General features: G+C 45.7%; 1 protein-coding gene across 1 annotated transcript in view; it reads right to left on the reverse strand.

Moving 5' to 3' along the window:
• Positions 1–26,558, reverse strand: part of LOC111155531 (calcium/calmodulin dependent protein kinase ID) — a 432,128-nt gene that overhangs the window by 45,205 nt on the left and 360,365 nt on the right. Inside the window, exons 4-5 of the mRNA XM_022515707.1 lie at positions 15,502–15,640; positions 10,281–10,407 (exon numbers count right to left, since the gene is read on the reverse strand). Coding sequence (XP_022371415.1) covers positions 10,281–10,407; positions 15,502–15,640 — 266 coding nt within the window. The remainder of the gene's footprint in view (positions 1–10,280; positions 10,408–15,501; positions 15,641–26,558) is intronic.

A 26,558-nucleotide genomic window follows, 5' to 3' on the forward strand; every position in this document is an offset into this window, starting at 1 on the left:
GATATCAAGATGCTGGTCTTGGTGCTACATGTGGCCTAAGATTATGACTCTCCCATTCTCAGACTATAAGGACTCAGTTAATCATTCTGACCTCCAAATTTGTTATTTGTAATGCTGGAAATCATAAAATTATAGTGAAGATTTTTAAAAAATGATGCGATGGTACACACAGAGAGTCGCACTAGCATCTCTCCATGATCTGGCCATGAATCAGAGGACAGAATTACAGCCTGGGCCCAGGGCTGGCGTATCTTGGAGAATTTGTTAACTTTCTATGCCTCAGTTTCCTATCTCAAAGGGAACCTGCTGCTTTGTCCTGAAGTTATATCTTCATGGTAAAGAATCTGAGCTCCAGTGAGGTATTCCATGGGGCCCTTTACGTTAAGGAATATGGTTAGGGATTTGTGTCTGGGGCTGGCCACTTGGATCCCTATCTTCCTGTTTTTGAGGAATTTCCACAGGTGGTGAGAAGAAACAGCTCCCTTGTTGGTGGATGAGTAAACAGGGCCTTAAATCAAATCGTAATCCAGCCCCAAAGAGTCAGTGACAGCACGTGTCTGAGAAGTGGCGAGGGAGATTTCTTTAAAACGCTGGGAGAGAAACAGGACATTTCTACCCAGTGGCTGCCTGTCCAGGGATGGTAAGTAGAATTCTACAGATGAAGGGAAATACAATTCAGGCATCCATTTCAGGGCAGAAATTGGCCTCGGGAGGAACTGATGACAACACAGAGCAGGACTGATGATGCGGCATCTTTCTGTCGGTGGAATGTCCAACAGCAGGGGGATTAAAAAAGAAAAAAACCTGGGTAAAGGCTTTATTGTGAGTGCCCTCATAAATGGTGTTGTGTCACCGAGGGTTAGAGTAGCCATCTGGATTTGCCGGCACATCAAAATACAGCTGAAATATAGACTCATTCTTCGCCTGTCGTTTGCCTTCCCTCCAAAGTCACGGCAGGTCAGATGAGTCGCGTGTTCTTGGGACAACTCTGTCCTTCTGCTGATACAAGTCCCTTTGCCCTTTCTTGTCCTTCCCTTAGAGTTGTAATTGACTAAAAACGCATCACAAAACGGCAGCTTGCTCAGATTTTCCTAGTAGCCTTTGAATTTTACCACAGGCATGAAAAGTCCCCTCGGAAGCACTGTCCCGGTTTATAATTACCGTCCCGATCGGAGCTGGGTTACCATTCAAATGCTACCAAAGCCAGAATGTGGCTGGTGGGTGGAGGGGCAAGGCTAAGGAATGGGAAGGGAGTGGAAAATGGGGGGGGGGGGGGGGAGGGGGGGGGTTTGAAAAGGGGGGGGGGGCGGGGAAGGGGGGGGGGGGGGGGGGCAGCTGTGTGTTTGAAAATGTGGGAGAGACCTGGAATTCAGTGGGAGGGAGGAAGGGAAATGTTCTGAGTGAGGCAATTCAGAGCAACGTGGCGAGAAATAAGCCTGTGATGTGTTCCTTTAGAGGTTGTCCCAAGATCCAGGGCAATGGGATGGCTACTTTGTTGCTTCTGAAATCTGACAAGTTTGGCTTGAAGATTAAGAGGAAATGTCCATGGCCAAGAGACACATGAAAAAGTGCTCCACATCACTCGCCATCAGGGAAATACAAATCAAAACCACAGTGAGATACCATCTCACAGCAGTCAGAATGGCTAAAATTAACCAGTCAGGAAATGACAGGTGTTGGCAAGGATGCAGAGAAAGGGGAACCCTCCCACACTGTTGGTGGGAATGCAAGCTGGTGCAGCCACTCTGGAAAACAGCATGGAGGTTCCTCAAATAGTTGAAAATAGAGTTACCCTATGACCCAGCAATCTCACTATTGGGTATTTACTCTAAAGATACAAAAGTAGTGATCTAAAGGGGCACATGCACCCGGATGTTTAAAGCAGCAATGTCCACAATAGCCAAACTATGGAAAGAGCCTAGATGTCCATCAACAGATGAATGGATAAAGAAGATGTGGTATATATATACAATGGAATACTATGCAGCCATCAAAAAACAAAATCTTGCCATTTGTAACGACATGGATGAAACTAGATGGTATTATGCTGATTGATAAAAAGTCAATCAGAGAAAGACAATTATCATATGATCTCTCTGATATGAGCAATTTGAGAGGAAGGGTGGGGGATCGTGGGGAGGAAGGGAGGGAAAAAAGGAAACAAGATGGGATCAGGGAGGGAGACAAACCATAAGAGACTCTTAATCTCAGGAAACAAACTGAGGATTGCTGGGGGGTGGGAGGGGAGGGAAAGGGTGGCTGGGTGATGGACATTGGGGAGGGTATGTGCTTTGTGAGTCTGTGAATTGTGTAAGGCTGATGATTCACAGACCTGTACCCCTGGGGCAAATAATACATTATATGTTAATAAAAATAATAATAGGAGGAACTTTACAGGCATTCCTGTGTTTTAGTTTTTAATCATTAAAAGAAAAAAAAAAAGGAGTAAGTTCCCAAAATGCCGCAAGGCTTCTTTCTCTCCTCACCACCACAGCAAAGTGGAAGCTGTTTAGAAACTATGCCACCCCATCCCAGTGTGATATAGAGAGGAGCCATCCAGAAATCGCAGAAGGGTGAAAAGTGCTATACTATGCACAGTTAGCGGACTGAGTTGGGGGACTGGGCATGTGGAGTGGGGGCTCCTCCAAGACGTGGCTAGGGGTCCTCTGCCCACGTGCTGACAAGCAGCTTCTGTCCCCATCAGGCTAATAGAAGGAGCAGTCTCCCCACTCAGGGGGCCCTGATCTCTCTAACAAATGGGGTCTGGTTGCAGCACCTGGGGTGATGAAACCCTCGCTGCTAGTTGTCACTGACTAACTGCTGAGAGAGAAGGAAGGAGAAAATTCTTATCCAGGTCCTCTGTCTACCCATCTGTGCCCTGCATGGCCATTTCCAAGTTCTATAAACCCTGTTTCACTACCAGTGGTCTGAGAGGATGAGAAGAAAGTGTGCTAAAGTGTGATATTTAAGGGAGAAAATATAAAATCAAGCTCTGTGGGAGAAATGGCCAAACAGAAGAGTGAGGACGAAGGGATAGGAGCTGAGGGCACAGGGAAAGATGCGAGGAATCACCATGACAGGCTGCGGACAAGGACGAAAACAGGTGATGGCAACTTATTCTATTTTTTTCTTATCTGTTCTGAGTGAAGATGGGGGAAAATGGTGTCAATATCCTCGACACATGGATATTTACATACTTAAATGATAGTGAGTCACATGTCTCTAGAGATAAAGGATGGCAGAACCAGAGAATATCATGGAAGTCAGTTAGTCCATCCAAGAAACTGAGAACCCAAGAGTTTAATGAAGGGTTCAGGCCTCCCACGTGTCTAACCAATGGCAGAGATATGCAGGTTACAGGCATTCAAGTCTCAGGGCTGTGACTGCCACCAACTAGGGGCTGGGTGGCTTGGAGAACAGAGGTTCTCGTTCCCAACACCATGCTAGCTGCTATCATGGCTTTCCAAGATCTCACCAGAGCCGCAAGTCCCAAATCAAGCTCTAAGAATATCACGGTCTCATGAATGAAGGGGATTCCTCTAACTATGTCAGAAAATATGCTGAGAGTATCGACCCACCTTTCTTCATTTCCATTCACAAGAGAAGGCAATGAAACTTGTTTCAACTATTTTAGCCAGGGCTAGCCCAAAGATTTGGGCGGGTAGCATTCCATGTAAATTACGGAAGGAAAGCAGGACTCCTTTCCCAGGGCATTAGTACCAGGAGAGTCGCATGACAATCAGCCACCACGTGAAGGACCGTGGTGTGGTTCTGCTGGTGAACACAGCAGTGGACTGGATGTAAGGGCGCCTTCCTCTTGGGTAACGTCCCACAAGGAAACACTGTGGTTGCTGGCGTGCACACCAGACGAAAGCCTGGGCACAGTGGCCGACCATTACTCTAGTACCACTCGATGAAAAAGAAAAGTCTTACCTAGCTCAGAAACATCACAAAGCAATTCAGGTCTCTACCATCCTGCCTTCTTTTCCTTCTAAAGCAAAGTTTGGGATTCCTAAATCCCCCTGCTAGCAAGAGAGCCCGTTCTTGCCCTCCTCTGGCAAGGCACTCTGTCACTTAATCTACAGAACATGGTTTGAAGGTCTTCTAAACTGCTTACTTTTCTTTCTGAAATCAGGAGAACGAGACCCACAGAATTGGATAAATCACAGTAGCACAGAAACAGTGACGTCACGAAATCAAACAGCAGACTTTCCTGCACCAAGAGGCATCCCTGTGTCGTCTTTGGTTTATCAGTTACACAACTAGAATGGGTGCTTCCTGTGATTTGCTGCTTGTATTCAGAGAGTCAAGAGAGACCATTTGGATATATAGTTAATGTAGAAGAACAAGTAACGTAAGTAATTTATTAACTTTCTTAGCTCAGACTTTTCCCTTATTGGTGACACCGAGGGGATTGTCACACCTGGCTCAATTAAATGGATTCCAAAGCCAGGCCAATACCATACTGATGGCTCCCATGTTACCCTGAGAAGCCGATTGCCACCAGACAGCCCCATCAGTTCTTCTACATTATCTCCACGTACTTGTATGTGCAAGCCCCCTCTCTGAGTCAGATGAGTCTCTTCATTTCTTCCATACCTGCTAAGAAGCAGTTCTGAACTCTGGGCCTTGTTCTTCTGCTTATGCACATCTGGAACTCTCCCCATCTTGGCCCAGAATTTTATTTACTCTTCCTTCAAATTGTAAGCCTCTTCCCCGAGTTTTTCCCTGGTCATTCCAGACCTTGCTGATCCCTCTCTCTCCAGTATTTGTAATGTTGCTTCTGAAATATGTCAGTCACGGCACACTGCAAACACGCTACCTTATGTGCATCTGTATTACCCACTGGCCCAACTCCATGGGAGGGGCCTTAACTGTTAGCACAAGCTCTAGGAGCTGCTGGCAGTGGAAACTCCACACGCAGTGATGTTGAAATGCCTGGAGTCTCCTGCCGTCAGTGACGAGACAGTCTGCAAGCATCCTGGTTCCTTATAAATGACATGTAATATCTGGACAGCTGTTAAGGGTAAAGGATGAAGTTCAAGGCACTCAGATCCCTTTGCCTTCTCAGGCACCATGTGCACTGGAATACTTGGGATAAACACCCCTTCTTTTCATCACTTCTTCATTATGAGAGAGCTCATTTAAATTGAAGTAATCTTGACATTGCCAAAATTCACTATTTAGCCGAATAGACATTTAGGCAATAGCAGTAAGAACAACCACAACCAAATAATAGCTTTCACAGATTGAAACAGATACTTCTACCTAGAAAAAGTGTGAACCATAGCTGAAAGCAGACAGTAGCCCTCTGTGTCTGGCTTGGGCTCCTGGACAGCATGGCCCCCAGAATCCGGAGTGCTGACTGGGACTGGGCTCTGCTGTGTTCCAATTGAAACTGCCCAGTAGAGGTGGGGCTGTGGCTTCTTTGTTCAGGATCCCAAATTTCAGCACCTTGCAGAGATAAGCCAGTGGCCCGGGGCAGGTGGGAGTGGCAGTGTCCAGCCCCAGGGTGGACAGCATGCTCGGTTCCTCTTTACAAAGACTCGCTTCACTTTCTGCCCACTGGCTTTCAGGCTCCCACTGGCTTAATCAACCAATTGTTCAATTGATCCATAATGCAAGGCCCCCAAAGTGAAGGTCAATACCCAGTCTTCTTCTTACTTGATTTAATAGCAACAATTGACACAAGTACTTTCTCTAACCCAAAGCACTTCCCAAGATACCACAGGGCCCTGGTTCTCTTCCTGCTTCACACGCTGCCCCCGCACAGTCCCGGGGTCTCCAGGACTCAGCCCAGGGACCTTTCTTCTCCTCCATCTTTCCCTGTCCCCACCATGGCCATTTCATCCAAGTTCACAGCTTCAAAATACATCTGGAGGCTTTCAGCCCCCAAATACAGTCCATCCTCATGACACATGGGTTCCATACTCGTAAATTTGCCTATTTCCTAAAATTTGTAGCCCCCAAATCAATACTTGCCATGCCTTTAAGGTCATGTGTGGACATGAGCAGAGAGGCTCAGGCTGAGTTTCCAAGGTACATGTCCCCAGCTGAGGTCGAACAAGGGGATACTCTGCCCTCCTGTTTCGACTCTCATGCTATAAACAAGTATCATTTTTATGGTCCAGTTAGTGTCATGTTTTTCATTTCCATGCATTTTGTAGATTCATGGGTTAAAACGGTCCCCAAGTGCAGTGATGAGTGCCGTTTAGTGTTCCCAGCACAAGAAAGCAGAGACATGCTTATAAAGAAAACATGGGCTAGATAAGCTTCATTTAGGCATAAGTTATGGGGCTGTAGACCATGAGGTTCAACATTCATGAATCAAAACTATATATTAAATAAGGTGTCACTGAGCAGAAATACAGGATAAAACAAGGTCATGCATCGATCAGTAGACAAAAATGCGGGGACCAGAGGCTCACAAGGAAACTGACCCTGATCTCCCCTGGAAACAGTGGGTCAGTATTTACTAGTTCAGGGTCGAGTTGATATCACAGAATGTCACTACTGTGCATAATGAGAATGTATCTTGTTGCAGACCGGATCTCTCTCCAGAACTCCAGACTCGTGTTCCAACTTGCCTTCTCAACCTTGCAAACTTTAACAAATCAGCATCTGAGCCCCTGGTAATATTTCTGCAACCTGCTCTTCCCACAGACTTTTACTTCTCAAGTAAGGGAAACTATTCTTCCTGGGGCTCAGGCAAACAACAACAACAACAACAACAACAACAACAACAACAAAAAACACCTTAGAATTATCACTGATTTCTGTCTCTCAAACCCTACTTTTAGTTTTCCAGAAAATCTCCAACATCTCACCATGTCCACTCTGCCCAACCTAGCCTAGACCCACTTATTTTCTCACATAATTCCAGAGCCTTCTAACTGGTCTCCCTTCTTCCACCCTGGCCCTGTACCCTGGCATCTCTCCTAATCCTCACCTGTTTCCTAGAAGGATCCTGGTAGAAGTCAGATCATGCTATGCCTTGCCTCAGAACCCTCCCATGGCTCCCCACCACCCTAAGGAAAAACCATAGTCCTGATAATGACTTCTAAGTCCTGGTCTGCACATGCTCTGCCTCTTCCTTCTCTGACTTTACCTTCTACTGCTCTCCTCTTTGTTCACCCACCCCTGTTGCTCCCCCACATACCCCTGCCTCAGGGCCTTTGCACCATCCTTGGAATGCTCTTCCTCCAAATAACAATTGGCCAGCATCTTCACTTCACTTCTGTCAAGTCTTGACCTCACTGTCACCCTCTTTGTGAGGGCTGCCTTGATTACTTTATTTAAAATTGTAACCCCCTACACACACACACACACACACACACACCCTATTCTCTTTCCTGCTTTATTTTTCTCCATAGCACTTATCAATCTAAGATATTAAGAGACTTAGCTGTTTGCATACAGTCTGTTTCCCTCTCACTCAAATATAAGCACCTTGATTGAGGGCAAAGACTTTTATCTGTTTTTTTCTTTTCCTTTCTACTGATGTAGCCCCAGTACCTAGAATAGCAGGTAGGCACTAAATAAATAATTCTTAAGTGATGAATAATGTAGCACTTACCAGACATTATTCAATTTGTCTGTTTGCCCTCTGTCTCTCACAATACTGTGAGCATTTTGAAGTCAGAAACTCCATTCCTTCATATTCATATTCCCAACACTGAACCACTGAGGCCAGTGCATAACAGGAATTTAATAAAAGCATACAAAATGACTAGAAGAAGAGGCGAGAGATAAAAATGCTATTTTTCATGAACTTTGGGGCTTTTAAAAATCATTGTAACAAGCATCTGTGCAGAGATGGATAAGATAATCCCTGCTGTGGAAAAACCCTCAGTGCGCTGGGAAAGAGATACCAATACATATGGACACTGCTGCAATGTAGTCAGAGCCATGTGAAAAAATGGTCAGGAAAAGAACTGGGATGACAAAAGAGAGAGTGGGTATTGAGAAAGCAGTCAAAAGGGGCAACATCTAAAGTGGGCTTTGACAGCTGAATAGGAGTTTGGCATGAACCTGGGTGGGAATTGGGGGTGAGGAGGAAATAGCCCAAACTCTGCTGCTCACAGTCCAAGGCATATAGATGTCTACAAGTTATGGGCTCCCCAGTGAAGCCCCTTCCTTGCTCTAAGAGAAAGACATCTCATCTGCATCCCCAGGCATCTCAGTGCTCAACAAACATGAATGATTGGAACTATTACATTCCCACAGGGCTCCTCTTCCTCTTCACTCAAAGAAAATTCCATATCTGACAATGGGATTACTTGCTACCACTTAGGGGAATAACATCAAGGGCCACATCTACACATTGTCCCCAGTTCCCAGACTCATCAGCATCTCACATCTAAACAGAACCAGACCACTCAGATGACAGCTGCTTAGAAACCCAGAGAAAGTGTCGTTCCTAGGTTCTGCCAAGGCACAAAGAAGCAAAAGCCCATTTGGAAAGTGCTAGCGCTTTCCGACATCAGAGCCAAATAGGAGAACAGTGTGATGCACATGGAAATATGGACGCTTGTGTCAGAACGTCTGACCTGCAGCCTGAGGGTCAGCTTCCTGCAGGCGGAAGCTGGCGAGCATGGTGCCCTCAGCAGCTCCTCAGCCTGTGATGCCAAGTGCCCCACCCCCCCTCCGAGTCGGGGTCCCGACGGGTCCCACTGCACCACTTCAGCAGCCCAGAACCAAGAAGGCCCAGGGCGCCATGAATCTCACCCAGGCCTGGGCTGCGCTGGCTTCTCTGTGAGCAGAACAACCTCCCCACTCTGTACGGCGCGCACACCAACCGAGGACACGAGCCCCGCCTGTCAGCACCTTTATCTCCTCCTGAGTCTGGTGCTTCATGTTATTCTCCGTTCCCCTCAGCCCTGCTCTTCTCTCTTGTCCTTCGGGCCCTTTAAAGACGAGGTGGCTGTGACCTAACACCCATGTCATGCCAGCACCCGAAGGGATGAGAAGGGCCCCGGAGGTCATTTAGAGTTTCCCACAGTGCCCGGGGCCCCAGGCTCGTGAGGCCTGAGACCTGCTTTGCCTCCACCTGGCCTGGGGAGGTCTTGTCGTAGTACCTAAAACCAGACAGGAATGATGGCAGTCATAGAACATTCCCTCCTCTCTTTCAGGGCGGGCTTCCTGTTCTTATTAGGAAAAGCCATCACAGTGTGTACCATGAGAATTCAGCCTTGGTCTCCATTTTCCAAACCCCATTTCTGCCTGCTCTCAGACGTTTCCGGCTTGTACCCTCTCCCCAGGCTTTTCCCACTCCAGGCTTTGGCGCCAAGCAGACACCTCTCCCCAGGACACTCTGTCCTCACAGGCCCAAGGGTGGCTGCTTGTCCACATGTAGGCGAATACCCAAGTCTCGTTCCTGTGCCCTTAGCCATCCTAATCCCCCCAGTGCCTTGCAGCTCTATTGCAAGCTTCCATTTTATTTTCGGCCTAAAACAATCCCGTACTTCGTGTCTTTGTCGGTTATCTGTCTCTCCCAGCTATAAGGTAAATCCCATGAGGGCAGGAGCCCCGTGTGTCTCATGCACTGCCTTCACCCCAGTGCCTAGGACAGCAGCTGGCACATAGTAGGCACCTCAGTATACATTTGCTGCACGAGTGAATACATTTGTGTATATCAAAGTCTCAAAAACTTCACCAAGAGCGCCCATGGCCTTTCTCCATGTCCCCCAAAGAGAGAAGATGCTTCTCAACATGTCTTTTCTGCATCTGAATGTTTGGTACAAAGAGTGTGGGGGTCTGATTTTAGGAAGGACCTTAATTCTTGGCTTTTCCAGTAGCGACCAGGACTGGCGGGTGACTCCTAGAGTGACTTCGTCAAGGCCCAAAGCAGATTATTCCTATCGATGTCCTCTTTCTGGCTGCTGCTATTGCAACATTTCACTTGTTTTATTTGTGTCTGTACCTCATCGTTATCTCACTGCCTCACTGGAAGCCACTTGAAAACACGGACAGGTATGTGATATTTCTTGCATCAAAACCCTGGGAATTCATCCAAATCAACTCAGGCCCACACCCAATTCAGACAGGATTTCTCCCCAACTATTAAAAGGTTTCAAAAAAAATAAAAATAAAAAAAAAATAAAAGGTTTCAGGGGAAACTGCTTCTCTTCTAACTCGTTCCAATGTCTCTCAACAATTTTATTCTCCCCTCAAGGGGAATGAAGGCAGCTGTGATCCTGCTCCAGGCTCCAGCTCTGAAGACAGACACAGGGGACCTGGACACACACACACACACACACACACACACACACGCTGCTTACCGACGTAGCCCGGGGTCCCACAGGCTGTGGACATCACATCTCCTTTGCCCTCCATTTTTGACAACCCGAAGTCACTGATCATTATTTTGGATTCCTCATCTTGACTGTAGTACAACAGATTTTCAGGCTGTAAAGAAAAGAAGAACAAAATGGGTGAAGTGTGTTTAAAACTGACTTCACTGTGGGAGACTTGCCAAGCCACAAAATCGTTTTTTGTGTTTTTTTTTAATTTAAATTCAATTAGCCAACATATATAGTACATCACTAGTTTCAGATGTTGTGTTCAATAATTCATCAGTTGCATGTAACACCCAGTGCTCATCATATCACGTGCCCTCCTTAATGGCCACCACCCAGGTACCCCTTCCCCTCCAGCAACCCCCAGTTTGTTCCCCATAGTTAAGAGTCTCTCATGCTTTCTCTCCCTCTCTGATGACTCCCCATTCAGTTTTCCACTAAGATCCCCTGTACTATTTCTTATGTTCTACATATGAGTCAAACTGTATGATAATTGTCTTTCTCCAACTGACTTATTTCACTTATTGGCATAACACCCTCTAGTTCCATCACATTGATGCAGATTTTAAGCATTTATCCTTTCTGATCAAGCCACACAACCTAATCACAGTTTAAGAACATGCTTGACCTTCGTATTCGTAAATGCATAGAGAAAAGCAGTGTTTAGTAAGAGCGATGTACAGAACCCACAAAGTACTGGACACTTAGAGGTATTCAAGAAAGGTGAATCTTTTTCCCTTATCAGTACTTTGTCTATTTCAAACAAACAAACAAAAGTGAACCTTACATTGGGGCAGCCTCGAAAACCTCTCAGACTTGACAGTTTATTTCTTGGGTTGAGACAGAGGGGATCCCCAGAAACAAAATGACTTCTGCAGGGGTTCCTCTGTTCTCTTTTTCTGACCCTTGTTAGCAACCTCTCTCTAGTCCAAGGGCCTCTCTCCCCACCTTTGGTAGCACCCCATGTCCTGCTGTTCCTGCTACTGCATCCTGCTTTCCATTTCCTGAGCCCGCTGACCCCCACTCACTCCGCTTCCTGGGAGATAGAGGGACATCATCACAGAAGATGCAGCACTTCGTAGTCATGTGCCCTTAAGTACCCTGAGCTTCTGTTTGCCTTTCTGGAAAACATGGGTTGTGGTGGTCTTTGTTTGCTTCCCTGAACTCTACATGACAGAGCTCAGGTGGTAGTAACGCTCGACACATGGTAGAGATGCGATTATGGTTTCCGTCCCCACTACCATTCTGCACGTCAGGGGCCATCTCCATGGCGGCTCCATAGGTAGGGGAGAGGGGAGACAATGCAGGGGTGCAGAGGGGAGACAATGATGCGAATAAAGCTTCACTGCACAGTGTTTGTGAAAAATTGGGGTATCATTCTTAGCCAGAAAACAAAAAAAAAGAGAGAAAGAGAAGAGCTCAGGGAGACTGAGGGAGATGTTCTGCCTGGGAAGAGCTTGAACACAGAAATGCTGCCTCAATTAATGGGATTGTCTCTGAGGGACATAATGTTGAAGACTGACACCTCTCCTGTCCCCCAACTAGGAAAATTCCATGGATCGACCCAGTGAATAAGCAAATCACTTCTCTCCTTTACGTTAAACCTGAAGGGAAACACAACAGGAAGAATCGGAGCTGGGGAAGCCACTTCCCCTCACTATTTCCGGTCCTTCTCCCATCCCCAAGAGTGAAGCAAGACCATCTCTTGTCAGTGGTTTGTGGTGAATCTTTGGTTCCTGAGTATTAAATTTGAGGAGCTATTCTCTCCTAGAGTGACTAAGCCTCTTTTCTTGGCCTGCCTGTTGAGCAGAATTGCCTGTGACAGCCCCAAACATCTCCATGTCTTCTTCAGTGGATTTGAGATGGGCCTGGGCCTCTGGAGGTTAGAATCCATGGGGGGATTCTGATACACAACCATGGCTCTGGGGAAATTCTGAGAACTGCTCAAGACCCCCTCCTTGACCAAACCATAGTCGGCCTCCTCTGAGCCCTCTTCTTGACAAGGCCTTGACCTTGGCCTTCTGTGTCCTTCCGGTTTTGCCGGACCTGCAAAGTCCAGTCTTAGCAAGAATCCTGCTGAGTCAGCATAGAGAGAATTCCCTCACCCTTGATATCTGGCCAAATTCTTTACCTCCTACCTTGAATGTTATTTTAAAAATGTCTTTAGACACTTGGTAAAGACAGTAAGGAAAACTATTCGGGAGGACCACTGCGATGGGGTTCTACAGTTGGAGACAAAGAGTGGACACAAGTCCTAATACAACAAGGACAAGTGGACATTTATACCCAGGAGCAGGGGGATGGTTAGTGGATGGCAAATCACTAAGAGGGGATAACAAGGGTGGGGGGATCCCTCCCGAAGGCAGGCCGGGGTGGGCAGATAGGGAGGGTGGAGGATGAAGAATCTGATCAGGTGCAAGGGTGGGGGATGTTCACCAAAGTGAATCAGTGGGATTCTTGCTCAGCCTGGACTACAAGGCAGAGCCAATGGACTAATAACAGAGCCAAGGCTGGAGCCTGGTCAGAAAGAAGACTCAGAAGGGGCTGAACTCAAGTTTGGTCAAAGAAGAGAGTCTGCCAATGTCTAATAGGTTTTTGGCCAGCCTTTAGCAAGAGTTCCCTCATCCTCAGTACCCCCTCTTAGCAATTTCCCATCCACGACCCTCATCCTGCTCAAAGGCTCTAAATCCCCACATGCCCTTGATGAACTTGGAGTTGAACCCCATTTTCTCCCCTACTGTGATATTCTTACAGTAGCCTCAAGTGAAGTCTTCTTTAGTTTAACCAGGGTCAGAATAATTTTTTTAACAGAACCCAAAAGAAAAAAATACTATCCTTCATCCAAAAATCACAACCCAAGAAGGAATGGCACTAACATTCACAGTGACATTAATTCTGCGGATGAAGCATGGGATTAGGAGAAAATCAAATGTATACTTGAGGATGCTTTCAAGGAGTTTGGAGGGAGAATAAAAAAGGCCAATCAACAGAAAGGATGAACACCCAACTTTTGTATCAACATGGACGGGACTGGAAGAGATTATGCTGAGTGAAATAAGTCAAGCAGAGAGAGTCAATTATCATATGGTTTCACTTATTTGAGGAGCATAACAAATAACATGGAGGACATGGGGAGATGGAGAGGAGAAGGGAGTTGAGGGAAATTGGAAGGGGAGATAAACCATGAGAGACTATGGACTCTGAAAAACAATCTGAGGGTTTTGAAGGTGCAGGGGGTGGGAGGTTGGGGGAGCCAGGTGGTGGGTATTATGGAGGGCACGTATTGCATGGAGCACTGGGTGTGGTGCATAAACAATGAATTCTGTTATTCTGAAAAGAAATTAAAAAAAAAAAGAAGGCCTATCAATAATCAAAATACGAGTAATGCTTAAAAAATGGGGTGAAATAATCTCATCAAAAGTTGCACGTGGTTCATGATGAACAGTATGGAGCTGATCATGGGGCAGCAAGGACTTTTTTTAAGTTTCTGATTTTTAATCTTCCTGTCCCAGTACTTCTGCAGCTGAACGGCTAAGCCATGAGTGGGAAGCCAGGGACCTCAGGCTCCTCAACAGGGCTGCATCTAGGCAAGAGATTGCCATGGAGCCAAATATCCCTCCTTACCCATTCTTCCTTTAGGGGATATATCTGGGTCAATCATGGGTTCAAGCAACTGGTCATTCACAGCCTAGATCGCTACTTGTCCACAAGCATCTCCTGACTTGGTAAAGATGGTGGGGCTTTTTCTTGAGGGGAGAGGGGAATAGGAAAGTGGGAGAAAAGACAGGTTCAGGGGTAATCCTAATGGAGGCCCCCAGCTGGCTATAGGGGGGCTTGGTCAGGCAGGAGGCCAGTCAGGTGGGGAGCCAAGTGGGCTTAGCTGTCTAAAGGACCACTAGGTCCTAAGGATTAACCAATTGTGCTCCCAGCCCATTTCAGTTGTCAAGGAGCCTGCAAAAGTCAAAGGCTGTAAGGACTCCATCAACATTCCCAAATATCCTTGTCCAGCAGTTCTCCTAGAATATTCCCAGGGTAACATCAGGCTCATTTGTAAACCCCTTAGAAATGCGAGTTCCCAGACCCCACAGCAGACCCACAGAATCAGAGCCTCTGGGGTGGGGCCAGACAATCCTGATGTATGCTAACATCTGGGAGCCACTACCCTAGCTGCTGGGAAATACCACGGAGAAGAAGAGGGGCAAACTTGACAGTGAGACCTTATGAAAAGAAGAGTTATACCATTTAGTCACATCCAGTACTAGATAATGGGCAGAGGTTGAAATTCTGTTTTAAACAAGGTTTCTGGTTTGTTCTTTAAATTGGTTTAGAGTTCACAAAGTCATGCAGAGCGTGGCTTCAGTGCAGTATCATCCGTTTTTTTATGCGGTGAGTGGCACATATGTGGGCTGGAGTGGAGTTTCTATCTTGACTGGTGCAAGTCAAGGACCCGTGGGGTCAGGACCCGTGGCCGCTATAGAATGAAGCCTCACAATAGCCTTCCTTGCTTTTTGCTGTTCTTCTAATCAATATGTTCATTATCTACCCTCGATGGCATATGTTTGATATCTACCCTTCGGGATCTATGCTGCCGGGGAGGGATGCAATGCCAAGGGGCCCAACGACGGCCCCAAATGTCCAGTGCTATTGGGTGAAGGGTCAGTATGCCTCAGTATGCCAACCCTTCACCAAGAAAACATAAGACGATACCCTATAGGACACAGGGGAAGGCTGTGATTATAGGTTGCTCAACCTGTCTTTATGGATAACCTTTCATTTCTCCTCTTCTGTTATGCCCTCTAGGTATTCACTCCCATTCTTTTACTCAGGGTGCTGTGCTGAAATGGGGTCCAAAATGGGGGGAGACTGTCGAGAACTGCACTGGGAGAAGGATTTTCATGGTCCATATGTCCTGAACAAAATTACCTTTCAGGTAGGCTTAAAGCAAGATACAACCCACCTCCCTGGGGCCCTTTGGCTGCACGGTGGTTACAAAATCTCCCAAATGATGGTCAGTTTCATTGATCTTCATCATCTTTTTGGGGGACCCAAAGGCCCTGACAACTAAAGGTACACAAATGTTCACCACTCAGCCAAGCATATCGCCATCAAGGTAACCTCATCCATTTTCTGGAGCCGGTCCTCTTGGACAGGTACACTGTGGGTGGGAGAGTGGCCGGAGGATGTTGCTAAGTGACAGCCTTACCTTGAGGTCCCTGTGGACAATGCCCATTCTATGGAGATAGTAGACAGCATCTAACACCTGGCGGATCAGAGTGCTGGCATCCTTCTCTGTGTAAAATCCTTTCTCCACTATCCGATCAAACAGCTCTCCACCGGATACACTGTTTAAAAAAAAAAAAGAAAGAAAAACAACAAATAGGAAATTTGAGGAGAACTGTGAAATTGTTCAGGGAAAGCCATCAATAAGAGACTTCAATATGACAGAAGAACCAAATTTTATTTCCAAAATAAACTCATTTTCAGATTTAAGTTTTGTCCCATCTGTTTCCCAGAAGCTATCCCAGGAAAGTGTTTCTATGTCATGATGGTATGAGTATCTGGAATGAAATAAAGGGAATACAAATAAACCAGGACTCAAGGACTAGCCAGGCTTGAGAAGTCTCTTCTGTTCATTTCTTCCATCCTGCTACAAAAACTTAAGTCAGAACAACTTTCCAGAATACTGGCATCATCAGTTACTGGGAGATAATGGATGGGATGCCTCCTTCACATAAGAAAGTATCCTTAAAAGTCTGGAGGGTAGGGGCACCCGTGTGGCTCAGTGGGTTAAAGCCTCTGCCTTTGGCTCAGGTCATGATCCCAGGACTCTGGGATCGAGCCCCACATCGGGCTCTCTGCTCAGCAGGGAGCCTGTTCCCCCCCCCCTCTGCCTACTTATGATCTCTGTCTGTCAAATAAATAAATAAAATCTTAAAAAAAAAGTTTGGAGGTTAGGGAGAATGGGGGGCAGTATTATGGGCAAAGCCATGCATAGTTAACAGGATGTTTGGGTTCTTGACAAAGTTCTGCTCCTAACAGGGTCAAGGCATGGGAATTCTTTGGATCTTTGGACCTCAGTCTTTTTATCTATAAAATAAGGGGTTTATCTAGGCGATCATATCCAGAAGGTAGAGGCATGCCCTCAGAGGTATCAGAACCTGAAAGCCAATAGTGATTTACAAAAAAAGAAAGAAGAATGATACCCCACTACCTTGTTTAACACTGATTTTTGGTGACAATATTTACTTTTGATTTGTTTTGAATTTCATGCTGCACTAAATGTTTTCTTTGTGTTTATTGTGTTTGTTATTGTATTTATGGCCTAGATTGGCAAAGGTCAAAAAACCCTTGTGGACAACCCTCATAGCCCCTTTCAGCTCCACTATTTGCTGTGCTTTGAGTTTAACAAAGTAACAAAGTAATGAAGAACTGCACACTTTTTATGAGAACAATTCAACACCCTAGCCTTCAAATTTGTAGAATATATACTTCTTGAAGAAAAACAGTGGTTCTTTCAAACAATTAAGCCATCTTGGAAACTTGATTCGGGGATAGATTAACACTATTCTCTTGTGTAAAAGATGATTTATTTGGAATACTAAAATTATATAAGAGTTTCCAAACAACTTTACAGCTTTAATAGATATAGTAAAAGATAGATATAGTTACATACCCTAGCAGTAACACACATGCGTGTGCACACATACACACACACACACAGAGCTCAGATTCATTGTCTGCAAGTCATGGCAATTAACATGCAATATCTCATCCACCAAAACCTTCCTTTTAAAAAACCAATAAAGAAAACCAATTGTGGCTCTAAAAGGCCTTGGTGTTCAGGTGTCTCCCATTACTGAGAGTCATTCTAAGCTATGTTGTGCTTGGATACTGTCTTGTTTCCAAAGCAAACTGAGCAATCAAGATAAGAAAAGGAAAGATGCTGGGGTTAAATAAGCAATTCAGACAGTAGAAAGAAATGGAAACATCAGGGAGAAACTATCTTTTGATGATCAGGTTGTCTAAATGGTCCATCCCTAAGTAAATCAAAATCCTAAGTCACTCAGTTGGTCATCTCTTCAAGCATTCATTGAAGATTCACTGGGTGCCCATTAGGGCCCAGCTACCGTGCCCAGCTGGTACCAGTCCTGGAGGCATTAGCTCTGAAGGAGGAAAGGTCTGCTTTGATTGTGCTCCTCCTTCCCCTCTACCACCCACCCACATTCTAATCACGGCACCCCTTCTAAGGGCTCCTGAGCTTTCTTACCACTGGTCTGCCTGCCGCTCCCATCCTCTGCTCTGTGGGCTACTACTGGAAGAGCCCAGGCAGGAATGCTCACCCACCCCTCCCACCACCCCCATCTCCCACCCTGAGTACTCCACCACCCACCTTTGCCAGATTCTCTCCCTCCTTCAAAACTGATCTCTCCTGCTTCCCCTTCTCTCAGAGTCCTCCCTTCTCCTATGTGATGCATCAAGCATGAATAGATGTACTGAGCCCGATATTTGCCCCCCGTTAGGACAGCAATGCAGTAAGAACTGAAGCAGCGGGTCGAAGTGTAATTGTAACCGTAGCGTGTCCTCCCATGGTCTCCGTGCTCTGCACATTTGATATTTCACTTCTGAAATTTCAAATTGCACCGGGGCTTTCTTCTTCTGAACAGTGCTCAGAAAGTATTTGGTTTCCTTAGAAACCAAAGCCCAGGGGAGAAGTCAAAAAAACTTGCCAATAAAAAGAATGTAACGATATCACAAAAATGCTTTAAAATTGGCAAATCACTGTATACTTTTCAAAAATCTCCTTAAGCATACATTTCAAATGGCTACTGTTATGTACTAAATACTATTTATGCCCCCTCCCATATTGACGCTGCAGCCCTAACTCCCAGTGTGATGGCATTTGGAGATGGGGCCATTGATAGGAATTTAGGTTGAGGTGAGGTCAGGGTCCACATGATGGAATTCGTGTCTTTATGACACAGAGCCCAGTCCAGCTGTCTCCTCTCCTCTCCCTTCCTCTCTCTCCTTTGCTGCCATGTGAGGACACAGCAAGGAGAAGGCCAACCGTAAGTCGGGAAGAGTCCTTAAAAGGAACCAAATCAGCTGGCACCTTGATTTTGGATATGCCAGATTCCAGAACTGTGAGAAATAAATGTCTGTCATTTAAGCTGCCCTGTTTCTGGTATTTTGATATGGCAGCCTGAGCTAAGATACCCACTTATTTTGAAAACCATTTGTGAACAACCAGAATCCCAGAATCACTGATGGGGGAAATAACTTTAGAATCCTGGTAAGGGGTGTGTCTTGTTTTCAGGCCTGCAGATCATGAGTAGGTTGGGTGGCTGGCTGCTTTCTTGCTTTCTTCAATCAATATCCTCCTACAGCACATGTCCCCCGTGCATGGTTTACACTCCACGTTAGAAATGGAGCTCCCAATGAGAACATGCCAAACATCAGAATGGAGTTAGGAGGGTCGGGGCGGGGGAGGTCAGGTGACTGGGGAAGAGGATAAGAACCATCATGACAGATCAACAAATAAAATTAATTAGTGGTGGCTGTGGGAGAGAGGTGCACTGGTGGGGGGGGGGATTGATGTAGAAAGAAACGGCTATTGGGGTTCCTGGGTGGCTCAATGGAATAAGCATCTTGTTCTTAGTTTCAGCTCAGGTGGTGATCTCATGGCCATGGCTCAGGGCGGAGTCTGCTTTAAATTCCCGCTCCCTCTGCCTCTCCCCTCCTCTCTCAAATAAATAAATTAAATTAAATCTTATTTTAAAAAAGAAAGGAAGAAACTGGTTATTAAAGATTAAGGGATAGGACAGACATCATTCAAAAATTCTCTATTCTTCTTAATTTAAACTTTGCCGTTACTTTAGAACAACCTGTCTTTGCCCTGAATTGGGTTTGCTCAGTCTCTGATCTTCCTTGTCTATCATATCGCACTGCCATCTCCCTGCATGTGAATTTCAAATATGCACTTATGAAATCTCAACAAAATTTCAGTTTACTTGTAAAATTTTAAGTAGTGCAAATTTCTTCAAATTCAAAAAATCATTTTCAAGAAGCATAATTTCAGTGTTGCTGGATCAAGTACATGGTCAGTTCTGATACCCATGGCATATGGCAACATAACCAAGTCGGCATACCATGCACCCACTTTTAGTACTGGGGAGACCAAGTCATTCTTTAGGTGCACTTGCACTTCTCCATGTGGTTTCCATAGATGTTATCCCCTTGTTTTAAAATTCACTGCTAATTATAATTTAAAATGTTTTTTTTAATCTTATAACAATATCCACATATTCATTAAAATACAGTACTTGCGCTACTGCTGACAAATGGGCTCCAAAAACTTGCTTCTCTAGAAGTTAGGTATAATAAAATATGAAGAAGCCTGCAGGAAACCAGAACATGTACCCCCAGAATATGCCTCCTTGACATAAAATTTATTTTGAGCTGCAAGCAATTAAGAAACAGTAAATACAGGGGGAAAAAATTCCCCCACTTTTGTCTAAAGGCAAGAAAAAAAAGTTTATTTTACTGGAGACAGACTCTATCAGCCCAGGCTGCACCAGGAAATGTGCAGATAAACCTCATTCAGCTAACCTTTTAAGTCTCTGGATTCCCTGCTCAAATGCCTCTGCCATGTCAATTCTTCACAAATTTATTGTTTAAAGGTATAAAATTTCCAGCTTTGATCACTGCCCCCTGGTCTTCGTTCTCTGGGGAAGGAACCCAAGTAACCTCCAAGCTTCATTAACATGTGCATGTTTTCCTCCCGCTACTCTGTCTTTGTGGGTTTCATCTTCAGAGCTAGCCAGGGACCCAATGAGGGTCAAGGAAAACTTTCTTTCCCTTAAAAGCCAAACAGTACAGGGGTGCACTGTTAATTTTAGGGAGCAGTCTGAGAAACACTAGCAGTAATGCCGAGATAATAAAAAAGCAGTGTATGTCTCGAAATTGACGAAGACCGTTGTCACCCAACTAGACAGTGACCATGGGAAAGAGCAGGGGACATGGCTACGGAGCAAGGTGGCCTTTATGTGCCCCACAGCAATGCTGGTTCTAAATGGGTTTTTCCAGAACCATCTCCCCCATTCACATGTAGTCCTAGGAGGAAGGTCCTCTTGAAATATGCAGGATGTGATTGAGAGAGGCTGAAAGTGAACCATTTTTCGGCTGTGAGACCCCAGCCCCAGGGGACAGAGGGGTGTATTTTTTCACCCAGCCTGGAGAAAGAAAGGGCCTATCTTCCCAGTTCTTTCTTCAATGAAGTCCCGACTCAGCAGTGTCTGGGGTGTCTCTCCTACAGAGAACAGCCGCCCAGCTCCCGGCCTGTGCTCTTAATCCTCACAGCTCTCCCTGGCTTCGGCACCCACGCAGACTGCTCCTGGGGGGACCCTCTCACCCGCTCTGGGAAGATTAGGGGTTTATTCCTTGCCACCTCTAGCCTCAACATTTCCTCCTTCGACAAATCCTATTTTAATAATAAAAATATCTTTTTTCTTAGAATTCAGCTTCACAATATCTTCCTGGCTCAATCTGTTCAGAAGATTCCAAAACACAAACGCAGGGCTCTCCACCCCATGCACCGGGTCAGTGTAACTCCTGGTGTGCCGTTATACTTCGACTCTGGCTGTTTGGCCTTCTTGATGTCGGGGTGTTACGGACGACTTGTGTACCACCCACCGATTTCAGATGTGGAGGTCCTTACCCTCCTGCACATCTCAGAATGTGACCGCATTGGATATGTGGTCTTTAAGGAGATAACTGTGGTTAAATAAGGTCAGATGGGTCCAATATGACGGGTGTCCATAGAAGAGAGAAAGAGAGAGAGAGACCAGCATGTGAGCACCCAGAGACGAGACTGCAGGAACACATGGTGAGAAGGCAGCCTCCTATAAAGCTAAGGACATGGGCCTCAGGAAAAACCAAATCAGCCAACACCCTGAACTCAGACTTTCAGCCTCCAGACCTGTGAGAGAATTACTTTCTGTTGTTTAAGTCCCCCAGTCGGTGGTATTTTTGTTATAGCTTCCCTAGCAAAAGAATAGACTGGGCAATATAAAGGATACCCCATAATTATACAGGGGGTCTTTGAATTATATTCTCTTCTTGGTTTTTTTTTTTCCAAGATTTATTGGGGGAGAAGAAAATACAGTTTCTCCTACTGCATTTACATTCTTTGCTTTGTTTATTCACCAAATCATCAAATAATCTGTATTAAGCTTGATGTGTTCTCTCTGTTTCCAAGGGGCACATTGTCCACCGTGGCGAGGGTGGGTTGGGGACTAAGATACACAGACAAGTAAGCAGTGGAGACAGTTCTGATATTGGAGGGTGGGGGGGTTTATGAAGGTGCTTTGGAAAATCCCAGAAAGACACCTAAAAGGGTCCCAGGGACAGGGCAGGAGGAGAGTCTGAGCCGTCACAAAGGATGAGTGATATTTATTGAAGTGGAGAAAAGCCCAGGGGACAGGCAGACCCCAGTAATTTGGATTGTCATGAAAGGAGTCTCTGGTGAACTAAATAGTCTTCGGGAGAATATGGTCAGTGAAAGAAGTGTCAACAGAGCACTTTCTCTGTAAGTCCAGCCCTTGGCACACAGTGTTGTTACGTATTTAGAGAGCTTCCAAAGAAGCCCAAGGTGACCACTCAGACCCCCAGCCAGTGAGGACCTGCCATGCCATGACCCCAGCTGGATGGCCACAGGATATCACAGGGGGAGGAATCTGTGATGAGAGGATGCTGCCTGCAGGACAGGTCTTAACTTCCCTTCTGCCTCCAGTCTGGCACAATGCTGACTGCCTTGCAGAAAGAGGATTCCCGAAGGTGGGGCAGACTTGAGAAAGACCTGAGTTAAGAGGAAGGGCATGCAGGGGGCCAGAGAAGAGGGTGGAGGCAAGAAGGAACAATGTATGTACAATAGGCTGACTTATCTCCAAACTGCGCCTGGTGAGGATGAAGTCACCTCATAAATGATTCTGCGAAGACAGAAAATTCTAGCCTACCTGGGATCTAAGGTGACCCACTTTGGAAAGGGATGCTACTGAGGGAGTTACTGTGTGTGGGTATGGGTTTGGGGTGAGGGGTGTCCTGGGACAAGGGCCCTTTCTGAGGCGTGCACGCTATCTTCCAACAAAAGTCTGTTGTTGCCAACCTGGAGGCCCTCTGCTTTTAGATTCTCAGCTCTGGAGCCTTCTTGCCACCCTCAGATCTGCTCACAGGAACAAACCCATTCCTCCAAATCCATGTTGGCCCACGCTGTGGTGTGCACAGATTTTCCACCCATCCAGGCAACAACTTCTGTTGGCTTCCATGGGGCCTCAGGGATTCCTTGGAATCATCTTCCCTCTCAGTTTCTGACTACACCCCTTCAGTTCCCAGCCAGCTGCCCCTTGAGGTGGGCCAGGGAAAGTGCGGTTATGGCCAAAACCATGGATAAGAAATGACTAAAGACATTTTGATTGTGTATGGGAAACTTGCTTGCTGAGATCCTGATAGAGAAATTCTACTTTTGTACTACTCGTAAGGAAAGGACCAAAAATTTGTTGAGAAATTATTAGCATGTTCAAGTTTCCAAGAAAAAATAACTCTTCTGTTCTAACTCAAAGCACCTATTCACATTTCAAAAATAATAATAATAATTAGAAATCATTTTTAGGTTTTTGTATTCCAAGAGGGCAAAGCACAACTTATTCCTCTTGAATCCCCAGTATATCTATGACTATCATATTCCAGTGGGAAAGGAAGAGAAAGAAAATAAAGAAATCAACAAATAAAGAAATGTAAAACATTCAGAGTCCAAAATGCTGTGCAGAGAACCAAAAGATGAGTGGTATAACCACTTCTGAGTGGGCTCCAGTACCCCTCCTTCCCTCTGGATGACAGGAGGAAGAGTGTCTGGGCAGAGGGTGAGCCAGTTCTAAGATCCTGAAGACAGCAAAGGTTTTACAGAATTTGGGGACCAAAAAGAAGGTCAGCAGTGACTAGAGTCTGGTGGGCAATGGGTGGAATGGCAGAGAATGAGGAAGGCTCAGATCACACGGAGCCATGTGTTGCCGACTGAATGTTTGTGCCCCACCCCTCTGGATTCTTAGGTTGAAAACCTAATTCTCAATGTGATGGTTTTGGGAGGCAGGGTCTGTGGGAGGTCATTAGGCCATGAGGGCTCTCACTAGCACCTGACTCTCCTGGTGTTCTGATCTGGGACTCCCAGGCTCCATAAACTGGGAGACGTCAATTTCTACTGTTTATAAGCCACCTGTCTATGGTATTCTATAATGGTGGCCCAAATAGACTAAGGCACCATGCAAACGAATGTTTAAATGGTGTGTTTATTCTACGTTTGGTAAGAAATTATCAGAAGGTTTTCAGGTGAGAGACAGGTGAACGTATATTTTTTCATGATCATGCTGGCTGCTACATGGAGAACGTGGGTTGTAGAGGTGAGAGTGACAGCAGGCAGATCACTGAGGAGCTACTGCAGTCACATCTGGGTGAGAGATGAGGGTGGCTCAGCCTGGGCAACACTGGAAGTAGAGAGAAGTGGACACACATGGGGTATGTTTTGGAGACACAGTAGACAAGACTCACTGATGAGGCTGACATGGCATTCAGGAAGGGAGAGAATCAAGAATGCCTCCCAGATTTTTGGCTTGAGACACAACCAGGTGGCAATGCCATTATTTGAAATGGCAGACCCTGGAGAAAGAACAGATTTAGAAGGGTAAGAACAGCAGGGGAGCACTGACCACCAGAACTTCTTACAATGATGGAATGCTCTTTATCTACAATGTCCAATATGGTAGCCAATAGTCACAGGAGGCTATTGTACATTAGAAAATGCCAGCACACCTGAAGAGCTGCCTTTTGCATTTAACTTTAATGTAAATAGTCACGTGGCCCTATCATAGTGGATTGCTTACACCTAGAGTCTTCGTGGATATTAAGGAGAGCACATACTGCATGGAGCACTGGGTTTGGTGCATAAACAATGAATTCTGGAACACTGAAAGGAAATTTTGAAAATAATAAATAAAGAGGGGGGAAAAAAGGATATGTGAAATCTCAGGTGCCTTTTGGATGGAGCTGTCAAGCAACAGCTGTGGGTAAAAGTCTGAAGTTCAAGGACCAGATCAGGACTAGACTTTAAAATCAGCAAGTCACCCTCATGGAGATGGTCCCCAAAGTAGAGAAGCTAGACATGATTAATCACTGAGAGAGTACAGCTGTGTAAGAGAAGGGCGTCTGAGCACTGGGAGCACCAACAACCAAATAAAGAAGAGCCAGCAAAGGACCAGGCAGAGAGGTAGGAAGTGAAGGAGAAGAGTGTGGTGTCATGGAAACCAAGGAGGTGGGTCTGAGAGGTCAAGCATCATGAGGACTGAGAAATATCCATCATGTTGGGTAAGATGAAGGCCAGGGCAGGAGACAGAGGGTCAGGAGTTACTAGCATATGAGACGGCTTCTGGACTGTGGGACTGGAGATGTCTGAGGACACAGAGAAGAGACGGATCCCCAAGATTGAGCTCTCTGAGTGTCACTCTTCTCCTCTGTAAAGCGGGTAATTATACTTACATTAAGAATGGAATGAGACAATGCAAGGGAAATCCCTAGACAGACTCCTGGCATGCCTCTCTGTTCTGTAAACATCACTGCCTTCTCCCCTCCTGCTGAGTATCTTGGGAAGGTGTGCAGACAAGGCATCTGTGAGGGGGCTCTAGGAACAGAGCTGCCACCAGAGGAAGGTGGCACAGGACCTCTAGTTCTCCAGATGGGAGAGCCCCTGTGCTTCTCTGCTCCCCACAGACAGGCTGGGGATTTGGGAAAATTTCCATGTCCTTGATTAGGATGGAGTTTTATGAAAATTTCAGCCTTCTTACATGATCTCACAGTTTAGTATTGTGACTTCTTCTGCATGAATTAGTTATCTTTCTATAAACTTCTATAATGAGGATTTGGAAGGGGAAGGTCAGAAGCCTATCACTCTAGCATGGCATATTTCCTGAGATGTTCTAGGTTCATCAAATACTAGCTGACACTCCAGAGCCCCACAAAACGACCCTCTGGTAGAAACATGGCACAGGCTTTGTATGAACAGACACTCTTGGATGTTTTAAATACGGTTTGGGGGGGCGCCTGGGTGGCTCAGTGGGTTAAGCCGCTGCCTTCGGCTCAGGTCATGATCTCAGGGTCCTGGGATCGAGTCCCACGTCGGGCTCTCTGCTCAGCAGGGAGCCTGCTTCCCTTCCTCTCTCTCTGCCTGCCTCTCTGCCTACTTGTGATCTCTGTCTGTCAAATAAATAAATAAAATCTTTTTTAAAAAAATAAATAAATAAATACGGTTTGGGGAAAAGTTCTGCAAAGAACTGTTTGACTATTACACACTGGCTTTCCAGAATTAGTTCCAATTGGGAAGATTTTACTTGGCAACACATTGTTGTGTTCTAATTTTTCTAATATTAGAACAGCTTTGCATTCCTTGAGCAGATAACAGCTGGAAGGGGCAGGAGATGGCTCTGGAATAGGTCTAGGAATATGGCTTGGATACAGACAGTCCATAAATTGTAACTCCCATGTGAGGGAGTTGCCATTGGGCAACAAGCACAACTTTGTCTCTCTTGGGTAAGGGACCATATTCAAAGCTGATAGAGAGCAAGCGAGCCCTCCCATGCATGCTCAGAGAGTCAGACTCTGAAGGCAACTGGCCAAGGCTCCAACTTTATGACAACCCTAAAAACTGCACTTTGAATTCTTTTTTGTTTGTCCAGTTTTAATGAAGTTCATTGTATGTATTTATATGAGTTCTATTGTTTCTCAGCCTATGGGGATCTCTACTGAAGATCTTACAGGGGATGTGTGGGAGAGCATACGCACTTAGGTAACATGAGAAAGATCTAATGATGCCTTCAGAAGGCAGAAACAAAATAAAAAGTGCCTGCCTACTGTTCAGCCTTGCGATATGCTCAATGCCTTCATTGATTTAGTCTGTGGACTCCCCAAGTTTGCTTTCTATCACTAGTGCCAACAAAGGTCATGGTCACAGCTGCCCACTGCAGGGTTCCTGGCTCCAGGCCACCCCTGTACCCGTTGAACCCTCACATAGCTTCTTAATCTGATTCCTATTCATTGTTGGGTTCTTAGCTTGAATGTCACTACTTCAGAAAAGCCTTTCCTGACCCCCAGACCAGATTAGGTTCCCCCCCACACACTATATTCTTTTGACTCCTGTATTTCTACTGATAGAGTTAATAGAGT

The sequence above is a fragment of the Enhydra lutris genome, unplaced genomic scaffold, assembly GCF_002288905.1.
Source record: "Enhydra lutris kenyoni isolate GAN:26980312 unplaced genomic scaffold, ASM228890v2 scaffoldscaffold42, whole genome shotgun sequence".
In the NCBI taxonomy this organism is placed as follows: domain Eukaryota; kingdom Metazoa; phylum Chordata; class Mammalia; order Carnivora; family Mustelidae; genus Enhydra; species Enhydra lutris.